The 23,696-nt window shown below is 47.4% G+C and overlaps 1 protein-coding gene across 3 annotated transcripts in view; it reads left to right on the forward strand.

Moving 5' to 3' along the window:
* The window catches only part of LARGE1 (LARGE xylosyl- and glucuronyltransferase 1), a 462,699-nt gene that overhangs the window by 110,738 nt on the left and 328,265 nt on the right, over positions 1-23,696 (forward strand). For all 3 annotated transcript variants that reach the window (XM_054574561.1, XM_054574562.1, XM_054574563.1), the window contains one exon: positions 15,599-15,786. In XM_054574561.1, coding sequence (XP_054430536.1) covers positions 15,599-15,786 — 188 coding nt within the window. The remainder of the gene's footprint in view (positions 1-15,598; positions 15,787-23,696) is intronic.

Raw genomic sequence — 23,696 nt, forward strand, 5'->3', positions numbered from 1 at the left:
TGTCAGTGTGAAATTATAGATTTGGAAAAACAAATGCTGTGAGAGGAGCAATTCACCTTATCCCGCGCTCATCAATTGGCGTGGGAAATGAAAAAACGTCCAAACGAAGACAAATTTATTGGAGACCAAAACCACCAGGCTATTGATTCTTAAAGCCAGACAGCAAGGTTATGAATTGGGTGATAAAAATGGAAAGCATTTAGCTTGACTTCTAAGACGAGGACGGCTTTGTGTGTTATCACAGCTATTGGGTTCTCCTGTCAGCCCCACAACTAATGAACTTGCACTTATTAACTAGGCTGTTTACTCTGTGCGCTGCATCTGTCTGATGTGTTGTGTGAGTGAGAAATAGCTGAACAAGTTGATTTTTTCATAGCAGCCTGGATGCCAGAGATTTAATCTCGAACTTTAAAGCTGGCGGGCACATGAGCTGGAAGTTCTTACCTCGAGATTGTTAGAAGCCAGGGACAGTTCTGCACCGCTGCAGAGGAGGGATGTATGGCTCCTGAGGGATGTTGGAACCGATAAGCAGATGCTGTGTTTTGGGTGTTAGATGTCACTTACAGGACCCACATTTATTTTGATTGGATGCTGAGGCCCAGGGAAGGTCACACAGGAAGTTGCTGGCTGAGTAGGCCCAGCACTAGACTTCCGGAAGCCTGGTGTCATGCTTTCTTTCGCACCACGAGAACGTGGAGACCTGTGGTAGCCTTCAGGCCATCCTGTCCATCATCCAGCTAACTTGAGTCAGTCCTGCTGCTCTTTGACAGGCAGCCTCTGGGGACTGGGAATCCCTGACCCCATGGGACTGAAATGCCTCCTCCTCGCTCTCTGCCTCATGGTGCTTCCCTTCCTTGACCTTTGCACGCTGGTGAAGGTTACTGATGCGAGATGAATTGTGTCCTCCCCACAATTCATAAGCTGAAGTTGTAATCCCCAGCACCTTAGAACGTGTCCCTATTTGGAAATACAGTCATAGCAGATGTAATTAGCTGAAATGAGATCTTACTGGTTTAGGTTGGGTCACAAGCTGCCTTATAAAGGGGAAATGTGGACCCAGCCGTGAGCATCAGGAGAATGCCACGTGGAGACTGGAGTTGCGCGGCTGCAGCCGAGGGACCGTCTAAGCTCAGAGACGGGCCAGGAATGGGTCCTCCCCCAGTGCCTTCAGAAGGGGTGTGCCTTGCTCACACCTTGATCTCAGAGCTCTAGCCTCCAGAACTATGAGACAATACATGTATGTTGTTTAAGCCACGCTGTTTGTGGTCCTCTGTTACAGCAGCCCTAGAAAACTAATATGATGTGTTGCTAATCATTCTACACCTCGAGTACAGTTAGTTACAAGAAGGGAAAACGTCAAGGGTCGACTATACCTTCTTCCCCCCACCAGTCCTTTTGTTTTTTAATTATCAAACTGTCTTTATGTACTTGATTAATTAATTAATATTCATTGTATAGCTGCTCTGTGCCAGATAACATGCTGGGCGCCTTCCCACTGTGTTGAATTTTGATTCTACTCCGTATACACTATGTGTGTAATGTGTGGTGTGTTACGTAATCCAGGCTGAGCTGTGGTTGTCTCAACTGTGGAATAATCACACACCAATAGCAGGAGACTTGAGAAGATTAAATGAGATGGAAGCGTTGTTAGGCGCCTGGCAGAGAGCAAGGCACATTGTAGACTGTTGTCACTGTTGCTACAAAGCTACTGTTGCTTGAGCACGATAGGTAGGTACCCAGTTCTAGAAGTTTTCAATCATTGTTATAAATAAAGGCACATCCGTATGTGCATAGGGCAGAGGGATTTAGATAACCTTAAGAGAAGCCATTCTTCTCAAACAAGTACTTGTGTACAGGTGTTCATAGTAGCACTATTCATGATAGCCAAGAGCTGAAACTAACCCCAATGTCCATCAACTGATAGGTGAATAAACAGAAGTGGTGTGTCCATGCAATGGGATGTTAACCAGCCATAAAAAGGAACAGCATAGTGATCCATGCTGGAACATGGCTGAACTCAGAAACATTAAGTGAAAGGAGCTGGACACCAAAGGTCACATATTGTGGGATTCCACTTATATAAAATATTCAGAATTGGTGAATCCATAGAGACAGGAAGCAAATTGGTGGTTGCCAGGGGCTACGGGTAGGGAAAAGGGGGAATGCCTGCTTAAAGGGAATGACATTTTTTCTTTTGGAGTGGTGAACATTTTTTTGGCATAAGGTGGCGGTTGTACAACATGACAAATGCACTAAGTTCCACCGAATTGTACATGTTAGAATGGTTAATTTTATGTTATGTGAATTTCACTTCAATAAAAAGAAAAAAACATTTTGTTTAATTTTGAGGATATTTATGTGGGCTAATTTAGGGGAACACTGAACAGGGTTAAAGTGTTTGACTACTGAGGGCCACCACGCAGTATCATTCATATATGTTAAAATCAGGAAGCCCTTCAGCATGTACTCTATAATTTTAGAGACCTTTCCTATGACCTGAGGTAAATAATGTTTCTCTCTAAAAGGGGAATTTCCTTCATGACACTCCCTTTCCCTCTGTGGCTTTGGCGACACTGACTTTCAGCTCCTAACCAGGACTGGGTCACAGGCCATCCCCAGACCAACGCCTGCGATGGGAGATGGGAGAACGGTGCTGCTCTAACTCCGAGACCAGCTATGACTCATTCCCTGTAGCAGGAGGCCCCACCCCCCAGCACTGTGCACCCTCCCTGCCTCGTCGGTTCAGGCTGCTGTAACGGAACAGCATGGACTGGGTGGCTTATGAACAACAGAATTTACTTCTCACAGTTCTGGAGCCTGGAGTTTGGACCTGAGATCAGGGCTGGGCTCTGTTGAGGACCCTCTTCTGGTCTGTAAAGTATCAACTTCTTGTGTCCTCCCATGGCAGAAAGAGTCCCTTTTATAAGGACACTAATTCCATTCATGGGGGCTCCGCCTTTAGGACCTAATTAGGTCCCAAAGACTCCACCTCTTAATACCGTCATATTAAGGGTTAGGACTTCAACATATGAATTTTGGGGGAACACAGACATTCAGTCCACTGTACCCACATGTGAACCAAGCCAACACTGTGGCAACAAGTCCCATCCCCAAAGCAGGGGCCAGCATTGCTCCCCAGACGGCTCCCGGATGAGTCTGCTGGCGGTCATTCAGGTTGGCCGCCAGGCCGCACTTCGCCCTCCCGCTGACCCGCTCACAGAGTTGCTTGTTTTCTTAGACACAGATGCTGTAATTCCTGCTCAGAGATCTTCAGTAGCTGCCCAGGGGCTAGAGAATGAAGATCAAGTTTTCCTTCACCTACCATTCTAGGTCATCCTAATTTTGTTCTCTATCCATCAGCCTCCTGCTTTGACTCTGAAAGGGTCATCTGACCCTGGAAATGGCTGGTGGCCATTTCCCGGTGCCAGGCCTGCCCTCGCATTTCCCCTAGTGGTTCCTCTGCCAGGGATGACTTCTCTTTCCTTTCCAGCCTCTTGAAATTGTACCGTCCTTGTTGGCTCAGCTCAGATGTTTTGTCCCGAGAACCATGTCTTGCCCGGTCCTATCTTGTGTTCATGGTCATGGTGTCTGTGTCTGTCTGTCTCCTGAGTCCTCTCAACACTCCTCAAGGGCAGGTGGCACCCATCTCTGTATCCCCAGCCTCAAGCTGTGTGCGTCAAGTAGAGTATAAGCCCAGGGAGCATGTGCTGTGGGCAAACGGATGGACGGCAAGGAGTAGAGAAAAAGGAAAGACAGAGCTGCCTTCTTTTTACCGTTTGCTACCAGAGATATTTACATAAAATCTCCATAGGCCGTGAAATGCAAAGGGAAAATAGACTGCACGTTAGACATGTAACCCTCCACCAGTCAGGAGGACTGAAGCGCATTTTGCAGTATCGGCCCTCGTTAAATGCTTATGAGTGTTTGCTTAAGCAGAATTGAGAATGTGAAGCATGCCTGCTTAAGCCATCCTTTTCCAGAATGAAAATCAAAAAGAACGGAGACCAAAACACTCCAACGGGTGGCTTCACGGGTAGCCTTGTGGATGTGATTAAGAGCTGATTTACCATTCAGAAGAAAACATAAAAATCAGCCTTCCGGAGCTGCAGTCTGACCCCAGGAAAAGAGCACATCCTCAGGAAAGATCAATTTGCATTAAAGATCTGTTTGGTGATGCATTGTCAACGAGGTTAATGCTCTAAGTGGGGATTTTTGATTGCTTCTCGCTCTTTTCTCCCTTTTTGCTTCTCCACCTGTGTTACCCCAAAGAGCACTCCCTGCAAGAAGTGACATTCACACTGCCCGCCTATTGACATCTCTATTCAACGGAGCTCCTGCCCTTGGAAAACAGAATCTGAGTTGTATGGTGTAATATAAGGGATGGAAATTAAGGAAAGTACGCGGGATGCAGATCAATGCACTGCCCTTCCCCAGGCCAAGGGTGGTCGCTTTGGAGGAAATGATTTCCACAGTGAAATCTGCAGTCCTTTCTGGCATGTACGCCATGGAAACATGCTCGGAGCCCTTTTGATGAGGACAGTGGTGCCTTAGAATAAGGTTTCTCAACCTTAACCCTATTATCATTTTGAGCTAGATAATTATCTATTGTTGGGGGCTGTCCTGGGCTTTCCTGGTAAGATGTTGATCAGCATCCCTGACCATTACCCACTAGGTGCTAGGAACACCCCCTTCTCCCCAGTCCAATATCCCTGGGGCGGGGAGGCAACATTACCACACCTTGAGGGTCATTATCTTAAGAGGCTCACTGTGTAGGTAAGCAGGAGCTGGTCCAGTAGGGAGGGAGGCAGCAGGAGGAGAGTCAGGGGAGCGTGAAATACATCGTGGAGGCCTTTTGATGCCACCCTGAGGAAAGCAGGTTGGATTTGAAGTCAGAAGTCTTGGGATTAACCCCGGGCTCCTCTTCTCAGATATGCGGCCAGAGTCACTCAGCCTTTGGAGCCTCAGTGCCCCTACCTGTAAAGTGGGGTCGCACACACTGGCTGCAAAGCCTGAGTAAGTTAAGATTGTGTGGAAAGTATCAGTATGGTACCTGGTATCCTTGTTGCCCAGCAAGTGTGGCCAGCTTTCCCGAGGGCCCTCACGTCAGTTCCATCCGGTTCTTTGTCGGTCCCTCCGCGCAGGAGGCCAGTCATCCAGCCGGTGTCACCGCACAGCCTCCCAGGTTCTCTGCTTCAATTCCATTTCCACTCCTGAGACCAAGCTCACCTCCCTCAAAGGGATGATGTGAAGCACAGAAGCTATTGGACCTCGTACGGTGTTCGTCGCTGTGGCTCTTGAGCCCTTGAAATCGACCGTGTTCAAACTGAGATGCGCAGCACTCTGTCCCCCCGCCCCCCCCCCCCGCCCAGGGCATGCCCCCTCCCATCGCCTTTGCCAGCGCGCTTTCCTAAGCTCCACGCGTCCTCCTTTGGCCTCTGTAACTTGTTTCCATAGCCCATGTCTTCTACGGCTCACTCTTACTCCTCCTGTAACTTTTCTAGATACACTTTCTCTTATAATTTCAAAAGAGTAAAAGGCGCTCTCCCTCTCGGGAGCAAGCCTGTGTCTTTCTCTTCCCTCTCTTCTCCCTGCAGGCACATTACCTTTCTTTGCCTTTCTTTCTCCGAAGCCCCAAGGGCCCCTCCTCCGCCTCGGTACCTTGTTCCCTGAGCCTGTGCAGCAGCTGGCTGGCTTCTACTACTTCTGTAACTTTTCTAGATAAACTCTCTCTTATCATTTGGAAAAAAATTGAGGTGGGCTGTTAAGGTAAGGTACAGTCAGGATTTTGAGAACAGTACGAGGAAAAAAGCATAAAATATCTCATGAATATTTTATATTGATTACATGTTGATATTTTAGTTATGTTTGGTTAAATAAAATATATTATTAAAATGGATTATTGTTATTCTTAACTTTTTAAAGATGGCAGTGGAAGACAGGATGAGTTTTCCAAGAGTAGGCATTGTCTTGTCCAAAGAAGCGCATTGATTTTTCATGAGAGAATTACTTCCTGGTATTCACTTTTGAGATATAATTTGTTTCAAGGGGCAGTCCCTTTGTAAAGAATAAAAATGGTGCTTTTATAAAGAGTGGTAACATGTTGAAAAATGCACTGTTTAATATAACAATTAATGATAAAGCACAGTTTGTTTGTTTTTTCTGCTGGTAGATACTAGGATGTTCTTTCCTTTTCAATCGTTCTGTCTTTACAAATACACACTGCCCTGAGGCAGGGCCAGGGAAAACCCATATGTTAGTTCCTTTTCCTATTTTGTTATGGATTGAATGCTTGTATCCCCCCAAAACCCATATATTGAAACCTAACCCCCACTGAGATGGTATTAGGAGTGGGTCCCTTGGCAGGTGACCGGGTCGTGAGGGTGGGGCCCTCCTGAGTGGGATGAGTGCCCTTACATAAAAGAGGCCTGAAGGAGCTCCCTTACCTTTCCTGCCACGTGAGGAGAGAGCAAAACATTTGAACCAGGAACCGGGGTCCTCACCAGCCGCGGAATCTGCAGGCATCTTGATCTTGGGCTTCCCAGCCTTCAGAGCTGTGAGAAATCCGTATTTGTTGTGTAAGCCATCTGGTCTATGGTAAATTTGTTACAGAAGCCCAAGTGGACAAAGACGCCCTTCTGTCCACTTCGTGGCTGTCACAGCAAGGGGGCCGTCGTGTCTGTGCTGTTCTTAGAATTTGATTGGTCGAGGAGCTGAAATTCAACTGATTTATTTAAATGGCGTTACTACCCCTACAGCATCTTACGCTGCTGTGCAATCATGTCTTGGATTTCGTTTGCTCTCCTTTGACCCCTGCAGCAACCCTTAGTGCTAGATTGCCGTGGCCCGATGCGCAGCGCACAGATCCTGACTCCCAGTCCTCTATAAATGCTGAGAGGCCCGTGTGAAATGCAGGTGTGCCTTGGAGTTTGTTTTTACCATAACAGAAACAAGATGGGCAAAACTCAGGCTGCAGGTAGTAGGTCCTAATTGTAGAATTGTGTGAAATGGGTGTTTGAAGACTAGCCTGCAGACCCTAGGAAGGCCTCTCTCCCCCTTGATCGGGGACATCACAGTGGCACCAAAGACAAAGGGACAAATGTTTCCCTACAGCAAGAGGATTTGACTTCGCAGTGGGATCAAGACAAAACTAAGTTGGTGGGAATGGACCTTAAAAGGCAGCGAACTCCGTGTTCTCATGTTTGTTCCAAAGCGTATTTCATGTGGCTGTTCCTCTTGTAGTTCGCATGATCAGTTTTTAAACAGTGCCTCCAAGGCCAGATGCCATCTTCCAATGAAGAAAGAACTGAGGAGTGCCAGTTTGACAGGCCAGAGATCGTCAGCACGGGGCAGAGGCTGTGGCGCCTGAAAGAGCGAGTGAGCATGTGACTGCAAGATCAGGCGTCAGGACGGAGGCTCCAGGCCCAGGGACAGAGGCCAGAGGCCTCCTGTGTGTTTCTCCTTATGGAGCAGAGAAAGGAGAGGAAGTTACTGAAGTGAACTGGCATATGACCCCAAATGAAGCAAAGAGTATCTGAGAGGCAGTCATCGCTGCAGGGACCTACTTAGGATGATGTGAAGGTTTTGTTTCTTACAGCATACACGCTGTACAGTCGGACAGTTCGTGGGCAGGTTTTTGTCTAAAAGAAGCTTGTTTAAATGATACTGGAGTGACAACAAGGTCCCTGGCGGCTGAGGCTCTGTCCACACTTTGATTCATTCATTGGTTCATCCATTCGTTCAGGGAGTGGCCCCCGGGTGCCCGGGGGTACGTTGAGTGTAGAATAGTCGTGGTTTTTGCCAAAGTGGAGATCGACATCTAGTGGATGAGGCAGCCACTGAACAGGTAGTCAGATAATTTTTTAATTCCAAAATTTGCTGAGTACCTGAAGGAAACAACCAGAGCTCTGTGGTAGATAAAGTGAAGCAGGAGGAGCCAGGAGGGTACTCGGGCCTAGGATTGTCTGAGAAGAACTCTCGGAGCCAACAGTACGCAAGATCTAGGCTTGAAGACGGAGAAGGACTTAGTCACGCAAAGAGCAGAGCTATAAGCTTTCCAGGGAGAGGGAACACATCCTGGAGGCATATTCCAGGAGTGGGAGGGCCAGGGTGGCTGGGAATGAGCACAGTTAAAGGGAGAGGAGCCAGAGATGAGGCCCTAGAGGTAGTTTGAAGTCAAGCCATGTAGGTTCTTGTAGCAATGGTGGTGAGTTTAGGATTTAAGAGCTGAGGAGAAACATTTAATAACATTTAATAACTGATCTGAGTCAGGAAGCTACTGCAGTAGGCACCAACATGATGTCACGGAGGCTGGACTCGTATGGTGGCAGTCGAACTGGAGCGCAATAGATGTATTTTTGGGAAGAATCCAGGCTGTAAAGGTAAAATGGCAGGATTCGAGGATGCATGGCTTTGACAGGATGAGAGGGGATGGGTGAGGAATTGAGAACGGCTCCCAGGTTTCTGGCTCCAGAAATGGAGTAGGTGATAGTTACAGAGATGGGAAAGGTCTAGAGAGGAGTGGGTTTGGGAGGGGATTTCGGGGTTGAGGTCTGCAGCACGTGAGGAAGGTCTTTATCTGCGTGAACCTGGAGTTCAGAGGAGAGCCCACAGCTGGAGAGACATGGGGGAGCCGTCGGCCTGGAGGTTGCTTTACAAGCCGCTGGGCCGGGTGAACTCACGGGAGGAGAGGAAACAAAGATGGGTCCCGGCCTGAACCCTGGAACACTCCTGGAATTGACCATTCAGAAAAGGGGAGGTTTAAGAAGAAAAGGGGTGAATGAAATAACCACCTCAGAGGACAGGCTGTTAGCTTACCAGAGAAAGTTAGCATTTCTGAGTTGTCGATCGCCCATATGAAATCGGAAATGACTAAAGGGAACAGATCTGTCTGCCTGGTAGTGTGATTTCCTACCCAGCATTTGGTTTCCCACGTAAAGGTGTGGAGAACAAGGATGATTGCGTTCATCTGATTCATGGAATTTTTCCAGGCTAACTCAGTTGGAAAAACGGAGGTGTACGTGGTTGCAGAAGGAGGCTGTAATATGGACCCATGGCATATGAGCCAAGTAAGAGAGACTACGAAGAAAACCTGGACCTGGAGGGGTAGTGCGGTTCAGGAGGACAGTGACGAACTGGCATCAGGGCAGCCCGGGGAGGCTCACAGATGGGCCGGGCTGGGGTTGAGGATGAAATTTAAAGGTGAAGGTTGTGCTGTTTGGGGTGACACCAGGTCCTAGAACGTGAACCTGGTCCGCGTGAAGCGGCAGATGTTTTGAATTGGCCATTTTGGTCATGGAATTCCGGTGGAGAAGTGGAAGAATGTATGGTGGGAAGTAAAGCTGCCAGATGACGGTGACAAGAGAGGAATGTGAGGCACAAGAGGAAAAGATCTTCCTAGGAAGAGGAGCAGTGAGGTTCCCTAGTGACAACTGGAAGCCAAGAGGACAGACACCCACACCCCAGTCTTTAGGTACCGCCGTGAGGAGCAGGGGAAAGGAAAAGCAGAGATCCGGGCAAATGCTGTACTTCCTCACAAGGGTGGGAGGTGGAAGGAAGGGAGAGGAAGTTGAGGATTAAGAGGACTTTGCTGATCACAGGGGAGGAGTGCCACAGAATCCCACAGTGGGGCTGGGGAGGAAGGAGCAGGCTGGAGCTTGTGTGAGGTGTGGTTTGTGCGAGTAATGAATATCCTGGGAGGCTGCTGGCTGTGGCTGAGATATGTAGTCATTGATCTATTCAATAAATGCTTATTGACCACCTCTTATGGGCCAGATACTGTGCTAGCAACAACAAACAACAACAACAACAAAAACTGAAATGACCAAAACAGACAAGGGGCCTGTCCTTGAGGCTGCAGGCTCTGTTGGGGAGATACAGGCTGGTCATCGATCTGTGTGTCCTGCAGCAAAGAGCTGTGGTTGTGTTTTTTTCAGGAAACACTAGAATTGGAGTCCCAGGGTTTTCAACAACTAAATCAGTGTCTTTTTAGCCTCTCTTCATCTCAGTTTTCCTTTTTCTACCAGGGGCATAATCATGCCTCTGTAGGTGGTATTATTCAAATGTAGGAAAAGTGTTTTTGATGGGATTGGGGCAGGTCTTCACAGCCAACTCTAGTCCAGAAAGTGCTTTTGCTTCTTTAGAAAAAGGCACTTTTCCTTCCAGAAACTCTGCTTCCATCAGTCAAGAGAATTGTTGTAATAAATATGCAATCAGCGAAGTCCAGAACATGAATGTTTCTCCAGAGTGCAGTGGCCAGTTCCTGCAGGGGTGAGGTGAGCAGGGCAGGTAGGTGCGCTGGGAGGCCAGCTCTGTTTATTAACCAGTTATTCACCAAGTGCTTTACCACAGTCATGTGCCACTTAATGATGGGGATATGCTCTGAGAAATGTGTTCTGGGGCAATTTGATCGTTGTGCGAGCATCACAGAATGGACTCACACAAAACTCGATGGTATAGCCTAGAACACACCTAGGCTGTATGATGCGCCACGTATATGTGTTCCATTGTTGACCGAAATGTTGTTAAGCAGCACATGACCATACAGACCTCTCAGACAGTAACAAGTACCTGAATGAGCTAAGATCTTGTCTAGATGAAGATTCTGATTGAGTGGGGCTGGGTGTGGAGTGAGATTCTGCCTTTCTGACGGGATTTTAGCTGCTGCTGCTGCTGCTGCTGCTGCTGCTTGATAAGGGACCACACACTGGATAGAGATAGTTAAGTATAAACCTTTGTCTTAGATGCCGGTCTCCTGGAGAAGTTGAAAACAAACCCAGTCCTCTGCCCTGCAGGAGTTTTAGTGTAATAAAGAGAGATTAATGCACAGGACATAATTAGAAGATAACTAAGTGATCTGGAATGTGTTGCAGACGCCTGTGGGCGTTTAGGCAGGAAAGCAAGGAGGCCCCAGGTCTGGTCTTGCCAGAGAAGTTCTGCAGAAACCATAGGATTTGAAATTCCCGGTGGAGGAGAAAGGACATTGCAGGATAGCCAGGGTGGGTGTGAGAGGACAGTTTGGGTGCCAGCATGAGCTGGCGATATATACGATGCAAATAATGCAAATAATGATAGTAGCAAAGCTAACCTCTGTGGAGGGTCTGTCTGCCATGGGATGTGTTTTATAAGCTCAGTATAGTTCTTTGCACTCTTAGGAACTGGGACAACACCTTGCAAGAAAGGGTCACTAGGGACTGGGGTAACAATGTGTGACTGACAGAATTCAGCCAATCTTCTAGTTAAAAGCCATGGCCCAAATCTGTTATGCCCATAAGACCAGTTTGGGATCCTAAGTGATTCTGAAGGCTTTTGGCCTTTGGGTTCCATAGACTTCTTCTTTTTCTTTTTTTTTTTTTTTCATGTTACTTAGAGTTTTATTCCTCCTTCATGTGCAATGTTTTTAGACAATTCACACACCTTGAACACTCGTGAAAAATCATTTCTAACATCCACGATGCTAATTAAAAGACAGCCTCTGGTGTTGATCGGGGAGGTCTGGAGCACAGTGTTTGCAATGTAGGCTCTTGACTGGAGTCTTTCAAACAGTAACCAGCCGCCCCTGCAGGGTATATTCCCAATTAGGATCCTGCTGATGTTAAATCACTGCACGGAGCAAGTAAAGTGAAACTAACACACGTATACTACACGGTCTGCGTTGAGGTGTTTTGAATCACAAGCAATGTAACAGGAAGACATGGTGATTTCAAGCTTTTAGATGTTTTTATATTATAAAAGCAATTGCATACTCCTCGTATAAAACTTAGGGAAGATATATTCATATAATTTAAATGACTTAATTTATACGTAAAGATAACTTTCAGTGCTTATACCATTTCCATATCTGTAGTTATTGAGATATTTATACATGTATGTGCAATTTATTACACTGGACTGAAGGAAACTTGCAATCACACTTTCTGTTTAGCTTTGGATCCTATTTTTGTGGCTTAATAGATCATGATCATTTTTCTGGCCCATACAATGTTCTCTATAAATGCGACAATTTGTTGGTTAAGATATGGGAGGAGACAGATGGAGTAGACGTTTAGGAGGAGAAATTGACCAGCTTGGTCAAGAAATTGGATGTTGGATTTGAGGGAGGGGCAGTTAGAGACGGCTATTAGACAGGTGGTTCAGTTTCCATCTCACCAGGTGAGGGCCAGTTAGAGATGAGTTTTCTTAGGTCATTTGCACATGTTTGCGATTTAATTTCCCGCCCTCCTCCGAGTTTTTTTCCTTCCTTTCTTCTTCTTGTGTTGATTTCTTGTATTGACTTCCTGGAGTAACTTCTGATATAAATGGAGGTTTTTCTTTAAAATGTGTTTTTATTGCACAGAGGTGTCATTTAAAAGTCAAATCCATGAAGGAATATTTTTTTACCTGCTGAGTTTAATTTCAGGTGCCAGTGTTATCATAAAATGCAAGCCAACCTTGACTCTGTTTTAAAACTTTATATAAATTGTGCGAATTGAAATGAACTTATGCAGATAGAAATAGGAAAAGGAGGATAATGCGTTTTAAGTGTTTTTTTTTTTTAATTTTTTAAAAAAATCCTCAACTGGGGGCATTTTTTTTTTCCATTGCTTTTAGAGAGACAGAAAGGGAAAGAGAGAAACATCGATGTGAGAGAGAAACATCAACTGGCTGCCTCCCATGTATGTCTGGACTGGGGATGGGCGCCCTGCCCAGGGATCATACGTGGCTGGACTGGGGGTCGCACACGCCTGCACTGGGATGGGAATCAAACCGGCAAGCCAGGCGTGTGCCCCACGCTGGAATCGAACCTTCAACCTTTCTGTTATGGGAGAAAGCTCCAACCAACGGAGTCCCACTGGCCAGGGCATAAGAGTTTTTTAAAGTGTTATTTGAATCTTCTTAATGCCCCTGGAGTTCAGTTTCATATATACATTCCTATTTTCCCCCAATTTCAAGCATAAATTCATCTGTAGCTTTCAGGTTATATTTCTGTGTATTGTACTTTTCCCTGCTTTGGAATGGGAGCCAACACTGGTGATATATTTGACCCTGGGAAAGAAAATGCTCATAGGATTCATTATGAAGGACTGAGGTTAGATCAGAAGAAAACCCTGAAGGTTGTCCGAGTCCCTCCCATGGGGAGAGCAGAGCCCGAGGTGTCCCTGCCATAGGTGTGTGGGACCTTTGTCCAGTTAATTCATCTTTGTAGGCCTTAGTTTTCTCATCCATAAAATGGGGATGCAAAATAGGTTACTCTGAAAATTAAACAAGTAAAAAACCGTAGAAAAGTGCTTGATACACAATAAGTGCTACTTACTGCTAGTTGTCTTTATTATTATAAGTGAACTATTTAAAAATGGTGGGGGAGATTTTAATGTGGTGGTAATTTCTGAAGGAGAACTGAGTGGGTAGGTCGTTCAGGTTTAAAACAACCCCTTGGTATGTCAGTGAGTACTAGTTGTTGGGATCTGTTTTCTAACCCTATGCGCGGAGAGGGAGCAGGGGAGAGAGAAAAACCGCAGTAAGGCTGCTCTTGGGTTCCCAGGAAGAGGGGGCTCACCCTGTCCTTTGCGTAATGGGTCTTTGCTAGTCACTCAAGGGTGACCACCTCACCACCCTCACAGAGAGAGGGTGTCGCTTCACTGCATAGATGAATAAAACAAAGCTCATGCAGAGACAGGGGGCTTACCAAGGTCATGGCTAGTCAAGTGTGGCATCGGATTCGAATCCAGATCTAACTGCATAGCCTTCTCCCCCAACACACCCTCTTCCTAAGAGACCACGTCCGGTTCCTTGGTTCTCGTTCTTAGTGACTAGCAGAGTGTGTGGGCTTTGTTTCTCATTCTCCTCCAAGGGGGGACTTTTCTCAAGCCAATGTTCTTTGTTTAAGTAGACTTTGCTTTTCTGGGCTTTACTTTCTGGTGCTCACCCTCCAGAGCTTTCATCTGCTTCAGAAGAGAGCCATTTAGAAAAGTGTCAGCGTGGGTGCAGAAGAAAGGCTGGCCTTTGACAGTTGCAATGGTCTCCATTAGGTGTTTATTGCCGGAAATGTGCTGAACACAAACTCCTGAAGCTCCGAAGGGTCTCCTCGGGTTAGAATCTGATTCCGTTTATTCGTTCAGCAGACAATTATCAGGCACCTGCTGGTGACAGGCAGTATGCTAAATCTTAGGGAATGTCAGGTGAATCCGACAAGCCCTCTGTCTGCTGGAAACACCAAGGTTGGGGGGGAAGGGAGGTGGTTCAACCAGACCATCGTCTTGTGGCATTTAAGGGCAATGGCAGAGGGAAGGGCCCATGGTGGAACTATCTAAGGGGACACCTGTTCTTTGCAAATCTGAAGCCTCATTTTAGAGCTGTGTGCAGTGGTAGGTTCTGCTCTGTCGGGACGCCCCATGTGTACTTCCCTCTCTACCTACAGCCCGTGTAACATCTACAGGGTCTGGTGGAAGTAAGGCCTGCTTGAGTGTGGTTGGTAGGGTAATAATATGGGTGTAATTTATAATTTTAATTTGAACATTTCACCTAAAATGTCACATGGTGTCCTGGAGTGTGATATTGTTACCTTACAGAATGACATGCTTATGATTTTGTAAAAAAAGATTTTGTAGTAAAAAAAAAAAAGGGGGGGGGCGTTATTTGTGCCAGACCCTGTATTATAGGAGGTGGTAGAGCTGGGGTTTCATGGTCTGTTGGTATTTTAATTCGTTTCAAAGTCACATGAGTTTCAGGTGAAAGACTGTGGGCCCTCTGCTCCATCTGTACTACTTTCTCCTCCCTCTTTTTATCATATTTCAGCCAGTCTTCAGCGTGGTCTAAGGATTGTCCCTCTGCAGACCGGTTATAGGTTTTCTCTGTGTTCTTCCCCATTCTCTGCGCATTTCCGTTGTTTTCCGTGCCTTTCTGAGCATCTTCTTCCATATTTAAGTTGAACGCTATTAAGGCAGTCGCTGCTGAGTGTGTGTAGGTTTTCCGCGATGATGGAGGCGGAGTCTCCTGCAGGTGATGACGTGGCCTCCCCGATCTCCCTTCCTCTGACCGTGCCGTGCGTCTGCCCCGCGTGCCTTCCACAGTTCTCTCCGCCAGGGCCACGGGACTGTTCTGCCATCCTGAGCGCACGTGGGTCGGTCAGCAACTTCGTCGTCCTTCCGTAGAGGTTCCTGCAAATCTCAGTCGGCACACTCTAGGAGTTCTGTGGATGTTTTCTGTTGGTCTCTTGTTAGACTGTGCTCTTTGAAGCCAACCCTCATTCTACTTTTTTGAAATAGAGCACCTGGTTAATGCTTGGTTTATACCAGCTGCTAACCAAGTTCTCCTTTAACGAGTGTGTTAGTTCAGGCTTCAAAAGTAATCTATGGTATAAAGTACGTGTGTGTCCGGGGGGGGGGGGTACACGCACATGAGAGAGAGATCCCTTACAGTTTTTATTATCTTTTGTTTGTTTATTTTTTAACTGTCTCAGTGTTGACAGATCGCAAGCCTGGAGCATTATCCCTTGGGATAAAAGGTTAGCAGGAAACTAGACAAGTCAGACTGCTCTCAGGATGTCCAGGCTGTTTGTGTCTGCAGTCCGCATCCATGTACCATGCTAGGAACTCAGCTCTTCCGCTCTGCTCTTCCCTTGCAGAGAGTATTATGAGGGAGGCCGAGGACTCCACGCTCCGGGCAGAGACACGGCGCTGGGCGTAGGGATCGCCCCCTCTGAGAGGATGCTGGCAATCTGCAGAGGGAGACGGAAATTCCTGGCTGCCTCGCTGACTCTTCTCTGCATCCCAGCCATCACCTGGCTTTACCTGTTTGCCGGGAGCTTTGAAGGTAAGAAGGACGCTTTTTCCCCAAAGAAAAGGGGGGGTGGGGTGGGACGGGGGCGGGAAGGAAGAGAACACCAGCTGGGAGTCATCGAATTCCAGCTTGTTGTCGTGTGGAACGGAATGCCGGTGCCCGGTCACAGGGACAGACGTGCCCAGGTTTACCCAGGTAGTTGGAGGGAGTCAGTGATGTGAAGAGAAAAAGGTAAACACAGCAGCAAAATAAGGCGCACCTGGGCACAGTGGCGTGGTGGAGGTTACACAAATGTCAAATACCAGCTTTGCAAGTGGAAAAGGTTGGGCCCTCCAGGGATCCCTTGGCTGTTCACGGAGCCAGATGCTTCGTTCTTTTCTCCCGCCTATTCCTTCGTTTGTTCACATAGTCAACATTTTGTTACTGTTGCTCCTGCTGGGGTTTGACATCTCTGCTAAACCAGGTGCTGGACGTACGGTAATAAGGCATCTGGACCTTCACAGTGCAGTGGAGGACACAGACAGGCGACTGCACAGTGACCGCAACGCGCGGTGGGAGGAGGCTGTCGGAGCTGCTGGCCGAGCTGGGTGTGCGGGTGGTCAGTCCTGCTGACGGGCTGGGCCCAGGAATGCCGCAGAGGAGTGACCCTCCCCAAACAGACAAAAGCCAAGGCTAATCCCCGCTGCCTTCCAGAATCAGTAGGAAAGACAAGACTTGCGAACCACTCTTCCGGCCAGCAGTTTCTGGTGCGGTGCTGCGTGTGGCGTATCAGAGGTGATTTTTCTGAGCTTCAGGGAGGGAGGTGCGGCGGTGCTGTGGAGCACACCTTCTTCTTCTTTACTCCACACTTGAGTTAAGAGAAAAATTAACTCAAAATAAAATCTGGCTCAAGGAAGTCGCTTCTGTGTTTTTAAACATTTTCTTCATGCATAATTTTATTGACAGCTCAAGGCTACTTTTTAATTAGGAGTTCCACTTCACTTTCTGAGATTTGCCCAGAGTTAGCTGGGCTGAATATAAACAGGGTGGAGCTGTGTGCCAGCCTCGCAGGGAGGGGCCCGGCGACACACCCCTGTCACTTTCCTGTCCCTACATCCCTGCAGGCAGTGGAGCTTTCATCTAGGCAGCTGGATAGAGTAAATTATGCCTTGGCAGTATGAATGGTTAATGTTTGGCAAAGGGATCAGAGGGAGGAAGGTGAGTCAGTGATAATCTTAGAAGAGCTATAAGAAACACTTTCCTACGGGTGAGGGAGGAGTCCTTATAAACAAGGCTAAGAACACCCGCTGCCAGACTAGGTTTCATCAAAACGTTGACTTTCACAGTGTATCTAGATTGATAATAGTAGTACAATAATAACAGAAGTGGTGATGATGACAACAATATAAACTATTAGCATTTTGCGCATTTCTACCTGCCAGACATTGTTGTGAGGACTTTGCATGTGTTGAGTCTTTCTCTACAATAATCCTATGTAGTAGGTACAGATGAGAAGGCGAGGCGGACAGGCTTCAGCGATCTGCCCAAAGCCAGTCAAGGTGGGGCTTGGATGACTGGACTCCAGAGCTGGACTTTTAAACTACAAAACCATGCTATAGATCGGGGCTTCAATGTGGTAGCAGGCTACAGCAAGGGTTTTCACAGGGTGTCACGTGACCTTTCGGGGTAGCTTGAGGAAAGTTGCAGAATATTGGTTTGTACTCATTGATAGAAACTCAAGTCTAAAAGATTTGAGCAAATGGGGAACATGGGGGCTAACAAACCTTGTAAGTTTGAAGGTAGCACAGGTGTCAGGTAGGGTTGGATCCAGGGGCTCAAATGATATTTCTGTAGCTCAGTCTCTCTTCATTCTTTTGCTCCACTTGTCTCTTCTAGTTGCTTTCAGTGTAACTTTTCCTACACAGAAGAAGCTTTAGTTTACAATTTATCCTCCCAATCCCTGTAGAAAGAGGGGTTCTTCCTCCTGCTGCGTTCTCCAGGATTGCCTCTGGCTACCTGTCCGGAGACCCGTCACTGTGATTGCGGAGGACAGCCCCGAGCCCCGTGCCTGTGCCTGCTTACAGGGTGGAGAGGAGTTCCCTGAAACATGTGGAGCGACATTGGGGGGGGCGGCCCCCAAAGGTTAGTGGTGTGATCTCTCCGAGGACAGACTAGAAGTTGATCCAGATTATGGAGAATTCATAACTGGCTGTGCTCAGTGATGTGTTGATGTCACCTTGAAGGGTCTTTTCCAGCTTCATGTTGTCTTGATGACCCTGGCTGACGGAGTGACTGTGATCCTTGACTTTGAAGGATATTATTAGACTGGCAGATAGATCATAGGAAACTGGGAAGATTGAGAAAATACTCTGAAGCAACAGGCACAGACTGGGTGTAGGTACAATACCTATAATCATGAAGCTTACCAATGAGTCCTGCCCTTGGGACCAAATCAGAAACTGCTTTAAATAGGGGCTGGTGACTGGGTACATTAGCAGAACTATTCTAGCTAGAATGACAAAGGTGACAGATTTCTTTTTATGGGTAACAGTCCGCAGCAGGGCCACTGCATTTATTTCTGGAGGCTGTACTTTTAGAACAGTCTAGATAATTCTGCACACCGAGGAGAATCTAGGTGAATGACAGGGCCCATTCAGAGTTTGTTACGTGAGAAATAGTGGAAAGAATTGGGGCTGTTTACTTGGGAAGAGCTGAGGCTCCAGGTGTATATGATCAGCTTCAGCAAATAGTCAAAGGGCTGTCACCTGACAGAGAGATCAGGCTCACTCTGATGGCCCCTGAATCTGTGTTGAGGCCATCCTATCATAATGGGGTCTGGCTTATCATAATGAGGATCATTCTGTCCAGTGCTAGACTCAGCTGCCCTGGGAGGAAGCGAAATACAGACCTTGAGACGCATGCAACCTCAAGGCAGTACGGTGGGCGGAGGGGTGGGGAGAGTTGAGCATCGGGGACAATTGGACAGGATGACTTGCTAACCTCCTGGCCCCAGAGATCCTGAGACTCTGGAAAAGGCTACCGTGGAGCTCCTGCCCGTTGCCGCAGACATCTGCGCGCTTCCAAAGGGTCCTGCAGAGGCATCCTTCTCTCGGTAAACACACCTTGGCAATCCGTTTATTGACACCCTTGAGTTTTCTGTTTCAAGGCAGGTGGAGCCATAAATAAGGCGCAGATTTGCCGTCTGCTTTCATGGAAATGCTATTCATAGTTAATGTGGGTTTACTTATTTTTCAACCCTGTTTAATTTCAATGGATCTCCTGAGAGCAGAGCTGAGAACTCACCCTGAGATGCGGACGCTCTGAGCATAAGATTTTGGAGTTCAGTTACACGCTGCACAGTATGTTGAGTAAGCGCTGGAAAGGGTCACGTGTCTCAGGCCTTAGGATCAGCTAGAGTAGCTGGGGGACATGGGGCACAGCCCTTCCTCTTTCTAGAGCTTCATCTCCTGCTGTGTGAAATGGACATTGTAAAAGTGAAGCACACCTCTCGAGGCACTCACATTCTACAAGGTTATGATTCTAAGCATTTAATGTGCGTTAGAAATGACCAATCTTCTCCAATTCATGAGAAGAGGGAATGACTTCTTGTGATTTGCTCCTGAGTGTGGATCCAGGATCAATGGATAAAACGATGGGGAAGCAGGCATTTTCTCAGTGTAAAGAAGAACACCTGTTCCAAACACTCAATTGTCTAGGTATTGGAGTCCACCACCTGGGAAAGGGACGAGCTCCCCATTCCCAGAACTGTATGTCAAAGGCCAGCCAAGTGACGGCTTGATTAAGGATGCTAATCAGGGGATATTCGGCTGGTACCTAACACCCAAGTTCCTAAGCCCTACTTCCTGCTTTGTCTTTTCTCAAGCCCACCTCTCTTCCTCTGCCATCTCAGTTAACATTCGCAGCTCCTCGGCCCCCAGGCTGAGTCCTCATTCTCTTTCGTCCTCATTCCCTCCATCGCATGGGTGCCACATCCGGTGGCAGCTAACCTGGGCCTCCGGCTCCTCGTTCCTCCCGTGTGGTCTGCACTGAGGCAGCAGCATCTCCTCCACCCCCTGGAGCGTAGCCAGATCTACGTGCTGAATCACAGCAGCAGTCTGCGTCTTGTTGGCTCCACCTCCTAACGTCCTGCTCACACTCACTGTCCAGCCACCTGGGACTTGCACACCCTGGCGCACTGCCCCCTGTGGCCTCAGGTCTCCTCACAGGCTGCTCCTTCTCCCTGGGACGGGGCCGCCCTTTCGTCCTCCCCCTCCCCCTCTTTACCCGGCTCACTTGGCTTCTCCTGTCTCAGCTTTAACATGATTGCCCTTCACCCTTAACTCTGTTGGTTTCCTCTGCTACACGCCCCCAACTCCTGTACTTCCCCCTTCTTCGTAGCACAGCCCTTTGGTTTTCTTCTCCATACAACGCCCTGTCGTCGGGACAGGCTACAAGCATCAGGAGGGAAGAGAGTGATTCTCTTGTGTTCATCTTTCCATCTCTAACTCCCACTATGGTTCCAGGAGAAGGGATGGTCCCCAACTGTTTGTTGAATGAATGAATGAATGAATGAGGGAAGAAATGCACCCCCTCTGGCTTTGAGTGCCCACAGTTCTCCCCATTGCCTCCTGAATTAACCCCAGACCCCTTTACATGGCTCTCGGGTCTTTCACGGGCTTCTCCCCTTAGCTTATAACTTCTCTTCTCCCTCAGGTGAGTGCCTCAGTGAAACCCCCTGAGAAAAATTCTACTTTTCTCCTTCCTCATTTTTGCCCTTTTTTTTTTCTGCTCACAGTTCTCATCTCCACGACCCTTCCTCCCAGCCAACACCTTCAATGCCCACGTTCAGTGTCATTTCCCCCTGGTGTCTGATTTCCATGTGGAAACGCCTGTGCGGCCTTCACCAAGGGACATTTTGCTTGTTCAGTGTCTATCTAGCCATGCGATGTAAGTGTCTTGACACAAGAGACTGTTTCATTCATCTTTACCCTTCTAGTGCCTGAAAATCACTCTTCGTGGGTCCTCGGGAAATTCTGACGGGGAAGGATTCTGGGCACCGAGGGCAGCAGGAGGTACCGGCGGGCAAGGCTGCTCCGTGTGCGCTGAGCACCTGTGCTTTCGAGACCTCAGGAGAGGAGGGAGCCAGGAGCCCCGCCTTCCCCCTGGCTGTGACGTTAATGCTGGGGCTGGGGTGATCCTGTTCCAACGCACCTCTGTGAGAATTAGATCAGGCCTCTTATTTTCTACCAGGATCCCCTTTTCTCACAGGCATGTGATTTTTATTTGCAGGTGTGGTTCGTTCTTTTCTGCCTGTCAAGGAGCTGGTGTTCAGCTGTTACCGCGTTATCAGCACGAGGGAAGAGGGTGCTTGTCAGCCATTCGGAAAATTGCTTACACATGCCTCCCTCCCTGTAATTTATAAGCAGCCCTGTGGGTTGGCTCAGTGCGGGGGCTGCTTCAAAGCAAGTGTCTCCGGGAGATGCAGATTCCTGAGCGTTTAAAGCCAGTGTCGTGTAGGGGCCCAGAGATTGATTTCTGAACAGATTTCAGGTCGCGCCCACTTTTTGTTTTCCCTGAAGCCTCAGTTCACTGTTCTGCCATCCTTCCCGACACAAACTCCTGAAATGAATGGAGAGTCGTCACGATGCATTTCAACAGGAAGAAATGGGGGTCCTGACATTTGGATGCTTTGAAAAGTTGCAGTGAGAACCAGGGAGTTGTAAGTTAATGCGTTTTCTTTGCTTTATCATGAGGAGGGGTCAGGGGGCGCACAAACAGGCCAGTAGGGGTGATGAGGGGGGAGGTCTCTTATCCAAGCAGGACTCCTTTCCCAGCCTTGCGTGCGCTCCCCAGTCCCTGAGCTGGGAGGTTGGTGAGTGCAGATAGTGCAAGGTGCCCCCTGAGGCTAGACTGTGGCAGCTTTGCCGGCAGCCAAGCCAGTGTGCCTTCTTGCCTGCGGTCCAAATGTATCACTTAATAAGAATGTTATAGGGTAAGAGAACACAGGGTGCTGAATGCAAAATGATATGGAAAGTATAATATAAAAGTTCTGAATATTTTTTAAAATCAGAAACGAAGGGCTTTCGCAGCCACTTCTTAGCAGCTGTCAGTGCTGAGCGGAAGAGAAAGCCACAGGGCACCGGGGGCTGCAGGTGTCTGTGGTCCTTCTGTTAGGTGAGAAGGCATCTCCTTAAGGTCTTGGAATCTTAGGGGGCAGTCAAAATCTATCCTGATTTTACTTGGTTGTGAAGTGGTTGCTCAGGTGACTACTTATTCTTAGCTTTTCTGCTGAACATGGTAATGGTGGTCCTGCTGGGCTGGAGAGAGCGACCCTGTTGAAGCAGTTGGCGGCTGCTCCTGGAGGGGCTCCTGGCAAGAGCCCTGGGCCAGGCAACGGGAAGCCTGGTATGAGTTTCCTGTGGCTGCTGTGACAAATTACCACAAATTCAGTGGCTTTAACCCACCCTCCCCTCGTCCCCCACGAATGGTCCCATAGTGAAGTAGGTCAGAAATCTAAAATGAGTCTCTTTGGGTTAAAGCCAAGATGTTGGCCAGGCTGCTTCCTTCTGAGAGCCCCTGTCCTGGCCTTTTCCAGCCTCCAGAGGCTGCCTGCGTTCCGTGGCTCATGGCCCCTTCCTCCGTCCCCAAGGAAACGCTCCCTCTCCCCTCGGCTCCTGTCTTCGCGTCTTTCTCTGTGACCCTTCTGCCTCCCTCCCATGCGACCCTTCGATCACATTGGGACCCCTCGGATAATTCAGGATAATTGTTCCACCTCAAAACCTTTAATCATGTCCACAAAATCCTGTTTGCCATGTAAAATACCATATTTACAGGTTGTGGGGACTAAGATATGGACGTTTTGGGGGGCCATTACTTGGTCCTCCGTACCCTGACCCCCAATTCCATTGTCCCACATCCCCTTCATCCTGTTCTTGTCCTTTAAAATGGTTGTACCGTCTGCTGTCTTATATGGACATCTTGCTCTAGAAGTCTTGGATTCTATAATTTTAATTTGATATGTAAATATGCAGCAGGACCTGTGGCTCATGAAAAAGGCATTGTATTTAGATGCATGGGTCAGTTCAAACAATTTTAGACCATACTGCTTTGTTTGTAATAGGTGTTTAGTCAATAACCAGTGATTAAGATTTTCCAAAAGGACCAGAACATCTGCTCTTTGGGGGCCCTGGTCTTCAGGTGAGTTCATTTCAGACACCAATCTAACAAAGAGGGAGGGATTTCATTCAGAGAGACCTGTTAATCGTTAAGTAGGTTTAAGTAAAAGGTAACCCTTTGTATAACTACTTTGAAATACTCTTTGGTGTTACCTGCTATAGTTGGGCATATCTTAAGACTCATCAGTTCTATCCCCAGCCATAGGGACATGTGTGTACCAAAGAGAATGTATGTACATTTGCACAAGAGACATGTTCAGGAATGTTCACATCAGCATTATTTGTAATAGCGCCAAAAGGGAAACTACTGAAATGTCCATCCACAATAAAATAAACAAAAAACTAGTGGCGTGTTTATCTAGTGCAGTACTACAGAGCAATGAGAATGAGTATACTCATAGCTAGTGTTGAGATTAAGAAGATAGACACAAAAGAATATATACTATGATTCCAATTATATAAATACAAAAACAGGCAAAAATTAATCGAGGGCTATAGGCCGGGGCAGGACATAGGAAAATTTTGGGGTGCTGATAATAATTTATGTTTTAACATATGTGATAATTATATGGGTGTGTTCATTTTGTGACAAAGTTTTTCACTTATCTATTCACTTTTCTGTATGTTAACGTTATTTCAAAATATCTATGCGAATCTTAATAGTTAAGTACCTGAATTTGAAGACATTTTTTGTGGGTTTTGCATTCTGTTCAGATAAGAGGAATTTTATGAGCCTTTGGGATTTTTGAATCTGTGTCACTGTTTAACTTTGAAATTCAAATGCTTTTT

Source organism: Pteronotus mesoamericanus, unplaced genomic scaffold (assembly GCF_021234165.1).
Source record: "Pteronotus mesoamericanus isolate MK-2021 breed Mesoamerican mustached bat unplaced genomic scaffold, CSHL_Meso_final contig_263, whole genome shotgun sequence".
In the NCBI taxonomy this organism is placed as follows: domain Eukaryota; kingdom Metazoa; phylum Chordata; class Mammalia; order Chiroptera; family Mormoopidae; genus Pteronotus; species Pteronotus mesoamericanus.